This window comes from Pygoscelis adeliae, unplaced genomic scaffold (assembly GCF_000699105.1).
Source record: "Pygoscelis adeliae isolate BGI_AS28 unplaced genomic scaffold, ASM69910v1 Scaffold142, whole genome shotgun sequence".
Taxonomy (NCBI): Eukaryota; Metazoa; Chordata; class Aves; order Sphenisciformes; family Spheniscidae; genus Pygoscelis; species Pygoscelis adeliae.
In genome coordinates, this window is record NW_008824247.1 from 1,325,635 (window position 1) to 1,335,296 (window position 9,662).

General features: G+C 39.4%; 1 protein-coding gene across 1 annotated transcript in view; it reads left to right on the forward strand.

Moving 5' to 3' along the window:
• The window catches only part of EXPH5 (exophilin 5), an 18,218-nt gene that overhangs the window by 8,276 nt on the left and 280 nt on the right, over positions 1-9,662 (forward strand). The window contains 3 exon segments of the mRNA XM_009335279.1: positions 936-984; positions 2,541-2,667; positions 4,585-9,661. Coding sequence (XP_009333554.1) covers positions 936-984; positions 2,541-2,667; positions 4,585-9,661 — 5,253 coding nt within the window.

Here is a 9,662-nt window from a genome sequence, read left to right on the forward strand (position 1 = left end):
CAAGAATTAAATTCCTGGGAAAAAACAGTTTCTGAGACAAGGAAGAACTGGCAATAAGCACAAGCTGAGCAACATTTCCTTCAGGGCTTTTGAAGGGACTGGGTTTGCTTAGTTCTAAAATAAGGATCTGCAGACTCGAATAGACTCAGTGAAGTCAAGTTCTGTTCTTGTTTCTTTAGTTTATTTTGTATTTGTATGTCTGCAAGTCACCCTGTGGAACAGAATACCTTTTATGTTCAGGGCTTCTTGGCCTGTTCTAACCACTGCATTACTCACAGTCGCTCTAGCCAGTTCTCTGCCAAGCCCTTGCAGTCCTATATAGCTTAGGAAAGCAGATGAGCCTTCTACCATGTGTTAGAAATTGGTAAATAAAGGCTGTTTCGGGTGAGTAGCAGCAAGTTCCAAAGTTCACACCGAAAATGATCTGCTGTCTGTCTCTCCTCCTTCGCAGGGCCAGAGCACAGCTCTGGGGCAGAGCACAGCTCTGCGTCTGAGCAGGGTGAAAGGGAAAAGAAAAACAATAGAATTGCAGATGCAAACCACTTACAGATTTACAAGTAGTTAACTTCGGCTATTCGTAGTATCTACTAAATTATTGTTGTTTGGAAAAGGAAGTAATACCATCTTATCGTAATGCTGGATTGAAATAATTACTTTATGGCTGTTGCAGACATTTGAGATATCAGGTTGAGTTCATTCTTGGCTGTGCAGCTGCGACATTTGCAAGCTGACAGGGCCAAACTGAATGGTACATTTCCCCAGCATTTTTTTGTTAGCAGGATTTTTTTGGGGGGAAGGATGGATTCTTCATAGAGCAGTCGTCTTTTCAGATGCTTCTCAATAGTTGTTAAAGAGAAACTGCTGGATATTTACTACCTGGTAAAATTACATCACGTTCCTTTTCAAAGCCAACATTTAAATCCTTCTGCCTACAGATATGACAGTTCTGCTAGCCCATCTTCGAAAGTGGAAGAAATGGCAACGGTAAGTACCTTATGAACTTTATTGTCAGCAATGTTCAAACCACAGATTTTTCAAAAACTAGTCCCCTTTGTTTAGGCTGTTGATAGAACACCTGTTTAAATAGTATTCTTGCCGTTCTTGTTTTAAACACTGAGTAAAATGTCTGTGTTGTGAACCTGTTGAATGCAGTAAGATGAGCTTGCCCTGTTAGCTTTACAAGTCCTAAGCTTTCCTAGGTAAGCCCTAAGTTTAACTCTGATCAGGTTTCAGTTCTCTCTTAATGATGGAATGATTGCATGGATAATTTCCTAGGCCAAAACCCTCACCTATTTTGGCAACTGTAACCAACCTGCAAATAGGTCAAAACTCAGACTGAATAAATAACCACCTAGTGTATTTATTTTGTTTCTTTTCATTTGTACAAGGGTGAAAAAGAGTAGCTGACTTGGGCAGGCAGTAAGGTAGAACTCCTGCAACATTTCCACGCGCAGAATTACTGTGTAGATGTAAATTTTGACAGTAGGAAATTATTTTTTGGCTGAATGTTCCATTTTATAAGCACAAGTTCAATTTAAGGATGAAACAGTAGATTTATTTCTGATGTAATTTAAGTGCACGCTGTTGAAATAAACAGATTTCCTCCAAAGATGATATTTGCTCTTTTAATTACTTTATTGCCCTGTATTACTAACATTCTTTCCTCCTCATCAATTGTGTGATATAACCACAGAGGGTTATACAGAAGTTACAAAGAAGGTGTACAGTATATAATCAAAGATATAGAGGGGGTAAATTGGCCACCTCCCTTCTCTCATATTTCAAAAACAAAGGGATAACCTATATTAATATATGACTGAACAAAGATCTTACCAGAGAATCCTGCCTGTTATATAAATAGACTATTATAGCCAGACAAGTAAAATATTACGAACATTGAGAACTAAAAAGTAGTAAGGGTTTTTATTAAAAAGAAGGAAGAAGAGTCTCAGCTAAAATAAATCGGCAGTTCAGCAGCTGTCTGCATGTCTACCATCTGAGACTGTGAGCTGAGAGAAATATGGATGGGATAGGAACCTCTCCAGCTTAACGTGTGAACTAAAGTCAGATGGGGAATAGGATGACATTTGCCCCACCGCTAAGGTAATTTATCACAGCCCCCTAAAGTGCTGTCTTGCAATATGAATATTGACTGTGGTGTTAAATTATTAAATCTCTGTTGGGAGGTCAGTGTGTGAATTTTTAAATGTGCTGGTCAGGGAAGAAGTGATTAGGAAAAACTAAATTAAGAGATACAATACTATGCCCCTTATTATAAGGTCATTATAACTCATGTATCCAAAATGTGCTACAGTATGAGGACACGATGAGCAAATCTCCTTATTACATATATAAAAGTCTCTAAAATGCATGCAACTTTACAATCCTCAGTTGTATATTTTAATAATACAGTATTTAATGGACCCACAAAGAGTTTACTGACCTCTGTGACTTGTGACACGATTCGTAATGTGACTTGTGAAACGTGATTTCAACCCACATGTAGAACTAAAATCATGTTGCCCTACAATTTTTAACAGGCTGAAATGTGTAATTCCCCAATGTCAACTGAAACAAGTGGTCATTCTTTTGATGCAAACCAAAATGAAATTATGGAGAAAAGTACACAGGAATGGAATGAACAGCTAGAGAAGGAGTTTTTCAGTGGTAAGTGTGTCCTTACTTTGTTCTGATATTATTGTTACCAGAAGTGACTGTGGTGACCGGTTTCAGAGAATTTTCTGCAAAAGCATAGGCTGTAAAGGTATGGCTCATTACTTTCTAGCATAGTGGCTACTTTTTGCTGGCTTTGTCTGACAGCAGAACGTCTACTCTGACATTGACTTGAAGATGTGTCACTGGTTACTCTTAGAGTGCATTTCATCTCATACTGATCCAGTTCAGAAGAATCACACCTTAAAAGCGTACATTTCTCTCTGCTGATTCTGACAGGAGCCCATACTGCATCCTTTAGATGCAGACATACAGCTATGTGAGAAGAATTTCATCCCAGTTTCCTGCATGCATAATTTTGACAATGATGAATTACTGGGCCTGGTTTTATGAATTGTAAAGCCTCAGACCACAGAAGCAAGAGGCATTATGGCATTCAGTTAGCTTTCTGGGAGCTCTTACAGCACCAGTTGAAAGTTGCTGGTTCTTTTTTTTTTCTTTTCTCACTCCTGGGAAGAGAGGCAAGATCAGACCCAGCCTATGGGAGTACAGAGGTGTTCTTCCATAAACTTTCTCAGATCTATGCAGAAAAAAAATCCATGAATATTACTTTCTACCACCCAAAATTACAAGAGATCACAGATTGAAAGCACGATCGGGAAGCAGTGAGTGAGTCGGCAGTGCTGGAAGAGGAGAGCACTGCATGGTGGACAGTGGTTCTTCTGAAACTCACATGCCTGTCACCGCTTTTGGGTGTCAGTCATAACTGCACACTTGCCCACTGACAGAGAAAAACTACATAGCTTCGCTGATGTCCTCCAAATGGAAGACTTGGAAACAACTTGTCTTTTTTCTTGTTCTAAACTGACACTCTCGGGAGTCTTCTGTGCTGAAGAGAAACTTAGAAAAATGGAAAATTTTAGTACCTTTGTATCACCTTTCATTCCAACTATACATACCTAGCAATGCTTTCTAAATGATTCTGTACTATTAGCACAGATCTGTAATGACTGATCAGTCAGTCTTTTTTATTTAAATGGATTAGGAAATGCTGTAACAAAACAGCCATATCCATTTGTGTTTATATCTTAGGTATGTGTGCTATTTTCAAAATACAAAAGGAATGCAATTAGCGAAGGCGTAATTGTTTTTGCCAATAAAAATACTTCAAATACATTGCTGTCACTTAGTCTTATGACTGAATATCTTGGTTACCTGAGCTGTATAGTGTTTAATTCCAGTTCATGAGGCTGTCTATATATCTATAAATACAGGTTTGTTGCTAGAACGAATCACAGGTTCCTAACTATTTCATTACCCTTTTTTATCCAGAAAATGCCATTTTCAGTGCTCATTTTAAAGTAATAAGCTACAATTTAGTGGAGAACTTCTTTTCTGAATGAAACAAACGGTGGACATGCCAGGCTACTGAATATGCTTGTTTGATGGTTTGCAGGATTCTGTGTTTTCTTACAGTTACATCATAACTGTACTTTGTGAATACACAGAAAGGTCCGTGTTTGCCTAGTGAATTCTTTTCAGGGATTTTTTGCTTACAAACTAAATTTGGAAAGTTTACATACACACACATATATAGTGCGTGAGTAAGAATTCAGACTTCAAATTGTTTTGTTTTTCTTTTAAATAGCATAAAGACTAACATTTACATAAAGAGCAGTTTTAAGATCAGTCATGGAGCAGCGCATTTTTTTCCTTGTAGTCATAATGGGTGACCACTGAAAGGTCCTGTGGAGGAATAATGTGTGTTTTGGGAAGGGTTTTAAATGCTGAGAAGCTGACTCCTTTCAAAACCAGTTCTGATTATTAATGTAATACGTGAAACTTTTTAACATAAATAGTCAGAAGATTATTAAAGAAAACAAAACCAAGTATCTTTTTTTTCCTGTGCAGTTCTAAATGATCTGGATGACCAGCTGGCCCAGGAACAAGCCCAAGACCTGTTGGACAGGGCAGTTTCTACTAGCAGTGCATCAAATGTCCAATGCACTAGTGCATTCCCTACTTCAAAGAGGCAGACTGCTAGTAGGGGGCAACACAGAAATGACTGGAGTGACATGCCTAGCACATTTTTCCCAGACGGACTGAGAACAATAAGAGCCAAAGATGAACACAAGATTTTCATCAGACCAAGGAAATTACACAGCGCATATATAAACTGGCACCAGACAGCCTTTCAAGGTTACAAATACGGTGATCCAGTCGATGGAAATCCTCATCTGCTAAGCAGCAGGCTGTCTTCCGTTTCTTTCGGACGGTCTTCAGAAGGTAGCTTATATCCTCCCTCCGTAACACAGAACAGTGGATTTAGGCACAAGAGTTGTATGAACAGGGATACAGCTGGCAGAAGTTACTCTGTATGTTCCCTTCGGAGATTTCCATCATCAGTATCTTCTGACCAGCTATCAGCATCTAGTTTACAACAGCCGTTGGCAAGGGAGAGCAACAATGGTTTTGTACCAAGGTTTGGTCGACAGAACCCAAAGAGAATTCCTCTGTCTTCTATTGTATGGAACAACACGCCAGACTCTCCTGAACAAACATCAACTCAAGAAAAAATGTTTAGAACCCAATCACTGATGGAGTTTCATGATACAGACCATAGTAGATACCCTAGCTCTTTGCAAGAAACCAAGAAATACGCATGTTACCACTCAAAACACCACTACAGAAGATCTATTTCAAGCAGTAATTGCTTTAGTAGAATTAGTTGCCCTGACAAAGCTACTTCTCCATTGCCCTTTGATAACTGGGAAAATTATCCATTATACAAATCGGAAAAGAATCTCTCTAGATCCTGCTATAGAGATACTTCTTCTCATGGCAAGTTGTATGCAAACCATACAACAAAAAATTCTCCTTACGGAAAAAAAGGCAGCTATCCTTCTTGGGCTGATATTCCTCAGTACTACAGTGACGAAGCGTTTATTTCCCCTGATGCCAGCTTTGAAGTGATTATGGCTAATTTAGATGACCAGCAGTGGGCACATACAAAGAATGCCAAGTTTGGTTCACAGCGCTTGCAGAACAATTGTCACGTGTATTCTCCAGAAAATATGAGTATCAAAAGGATAACAAGAAGTGCAAACAGAACTTTTTCAGAATTCACCGAGGGCTGTCAGCCTTGGCTAAGTTGTAACTCTTCAGTTTCTTCATCTAGTACCAGAACTGATGAGTCAGTCTTTCCTAATTCGAAGGACCAAACAAAACCTATAGGACTGAACAGGAATTCAGTCGTCGTTACCCAAAGAAGTACTAAGGCAGACTTTACACAACTAGAAAAGGTTGAAGGTACGAAACTGCCAGATGAAGACATGCCGTTACAGTCAGTTTCTCAACAAGCAGACACAAACTACATCAACACCCAGAGTTTTCCCTCTAACAGCCCTGCTTCTGCCATGTTGCAAAGCGATGCATCTCTCTTTAACACAATGAGATCAAAGAGACAAACCCAAGTCACTGCCAGAGGAGATATTGCAAAAATGTATACATCAAATGGTGATAGAAGAAATTTACAAAGGAAGGAAAACAATTGCCCACCCAACAGTGTGTTCAGTCAGCCTCCCTGTATTTTGCCAGCTGATGGGAGCCGGAAGAAACCTTCTCTTCCAAGTCAGAAACAATGGGAACATAATCTGCATTATGCAGCAAAAAGAGAGAACATCAAACAGGATAATCGGAGTGCAGAAGCCATCAACCAAGCTACTCCAAAGAGACGGTCCTCACTGCTGAATGTTGCTTCTGCTCCATCTACTGAAAAATCAGCAAACTGTCAAGGCATGTTGTCCTGTCCTCCTGAATGTTCATCTAGCTCTTCACAAAGCTCTCCACAAGCACTTTCTCATAAAGACAATTCTAAATGTTTAGGAACACTAACTAGTTCTTCAGTAAATTGCACAGTTACTGAATCTCAAGCAGAAGGTGGAAAAACAGCTCAAGTGAGCAGAATAGGTGTTACCAAAAAGATTTCACAGAAAACACTGCAAAATGCAAGCACTTCAGTTACTAAGGACTGTAATGGACAACTCACTACTAGTTCTCCACAAAATGAAAATTCTGGAAATATTTATATGCATAGCTTTGATGGAGACCCCAAGACCTCTGAACATAGTTTAAGTTATTTTTGCCTTGACAAAGAAAGCGGAAAAATAAGGAGTAATTCACCTTGTATTGAAAGGCTTCACAAGCAAGACAGCTTGCTGAGACATACGAGTAGCTGCAGCATTACTGGCTCCCCTAGCAGAAACAGCCTTAAATCTCCTGACCCACTTGTTATTTATTACACTTTGCCTAGAAAATCAGCTAGCATTGCTGGTAGTATTATGTCAGATACGCCCATCTCTTTACCTAGAGAAAGTAGAACAACATACGATTGTTTAAGGTCTGAAACTCCACATAGAGCTGATGCCTTTTGTTCTAATCAAAGAGATGTGTCTTGTTTAGACTCAAAACATTCCTTTTTAACATCAGCAGCATTAAATACTGCTACAAGTAACAAAGAAAAAGATTACCCCAGTCCTTCAACCAAAAGTCCTAATGATTCAGTAAGTAGTAATACATCAGTTGAACTGACAGACAGATGTAAACATCTAAGCAGAAGAGAATCCTCTGTGTTTTCAGATTGTAAGGAGAGGGGAAATTTTTTGCAGAAATATAAAACTACAAGCACATTTACAGTTTGTGTTGATGAAGATCATGTCAAGTATCATGAACTAGTTTCAATTTATTACACGTTACCACGGAGGCATTCAAGAACATTTTGTAACCTCTTTAGAGATAATCCAGCGGATGCAGATGTACCTTGTCCCAAAGAAAATGCTCAGTCACCAAGAATACAAATCAAGAAAAACGAAGGTCATGTGAGTTTCGCAAATGTTTTTTTCCCCAGTACTTTGGAAAAAGAGGTGCCTTCATGTTCTTCTGACCAAGTATCTTCAGCTCTGGTCACACCTCAGAACTTAGGAACTGCTGCTGATAGTGAAGAAGAGAATTCCCACTTATCTCCTAGCTCTGAGAAGATACGTACTTCAAAGTCAATGAGTATGGTACATAACAGGAAAGATAGTTCAGCAGATCTTTCATTAGCAGAAAATGTGCTTTCTGACATGGTGACAAAAGAAATTTCTTTTGGTGGTCCACAATCCACTGCAATAGTGGCTAAGTCAGGTAAAGCCATTTCTGATGCTTCAAGCAGCCAAAATACAGAAATATTTCTAAAAGAAAAGAAGGAAATTTTACAAACAGCCACACCGCTAATGTCCACTTTATCAACCCCTCCCAAGCCAGGCAGACATTTAGAGAATCCTTTGTATTCTACTTCAACAAATAAAAATATTATACAGAAGGGAAACTCTGAAAACTGCCGTCAGCCCCCTAAAGTGAACACCAATAAAAATCTGAACAGTGTACTCCTCCACCCAGGAAAGAAGAGTTCCCTTGGAAGGAACAGTAACACAGAGCGTGCTGACGTGCCGCTTCCTCCCGCAGAAGACACGTACAGGGATAGTACCGAAGCCAAACAGAGAGTAAATTTCCTACACCAAACCACCCCTCTGTATAAGAATATTAAATGTAGTGGACTGCAATTAAGGGCTCACAGTTCAAGAAAAAATGCAAATGATTTAAACTCTTGTACCAAAGTGCTTTCAGAGTCTCAGAACAAAGCATCTGAGGTAAGCACAGCTTCCAGTGCTGATCCATTACTTCAGCTAGACAAAGTGGTTAGCACAGATACAGATGAATTAAAGAATTCAAAAATTAAAAAAGAGCAAAACTCGCAGAGTACTCGGATGGGTAAAGATTATAGTGGCTTGCAGGAATCAGCGAGGCACAGTGAAGGCAGCCTGAAAATTAACTGTAAAGATGAAGTCCTCAGGATTACACAAGATCAGAAGATAACACAGAGTGCAGAAGACGAGAACAAGCTTCTCTCTGACTGCACAAGAGACAAAGTCAAAGATATAGAAAAAAGGAAAAACAGACCTTCAATTAAAAATAAACTGGCAGCTGTTTACAAAACAAGTCGAAAATTTTCAAGTAAAAATTTACCCCCCAAACCGCACATAGGTAACATTTTTTCACAGAACGATGGAAGTGCCACTTCTTCAGAGGTTGACATGTCCCTTGACTCATTGATTTCAGTGGATTCCCATCAGCCATTCCTGCAGTCGGACAATGAAAATCGGAATCACAGTCTGGGCCCTGATAAGAATACGCCAAGACCAAGAACAGCTAAGAATAAGAAGACTGAAGATCAGAATGATCCTTCTTTGCTTGATAATAACACCAACTGGAGGTCTTTTACAAGCTCATACACACAGAAGGAAGCCATCAGTCCCAAAAAACCTACAGTGAAAATGGAAAATAGGCCAAGTCTTACAACTTTATTTCCAGATAAAACAGTAACCACAAGAAATAAGAATTCCCAAGCACTTGACCTCAGGTTAGAAAGCAAAAGCCAATCCATCTCTCGCAGTGCTACTACATCAGACCCACTGGATGATGAGAAAAGAAGAGCTAGCAGTCATGCCTGCAGTCCTCCCTTGCCACTTTTAACTGACAAAAACTCAAACACATATGTCAATAGCTGCTTGCAGACAGACGTATGTCCAGAGCAAAATTTGACTTCCCAGACAGTGCTCGGTCAGCGTAAAAATACCTCTCAGTCTGCTAGCTTAAAAAATGCTAACTTGCATAGCTATCAGTTGCGCAAGAGTCATGCCAAAAGTCAGCGTGAGCGTCACCTTTCTGAGAGTATTTGTGCTCGAGATTCCCATGAGACGTTTGCCTCGGGAAGCAATATTCTACCAAAAGATGGTATACATGGGAAGAGATTTAAATCTTACTCGGAGCTGTTGTCTTGTGATGAAAATGAAAACTGGGCATCGGATGATGAAAAATGTTACAGCACTAGAAATTTGATGTATCCTTCTGTTGAATTTGGTATATTTGGCAAAGAACAACAGCTGGCA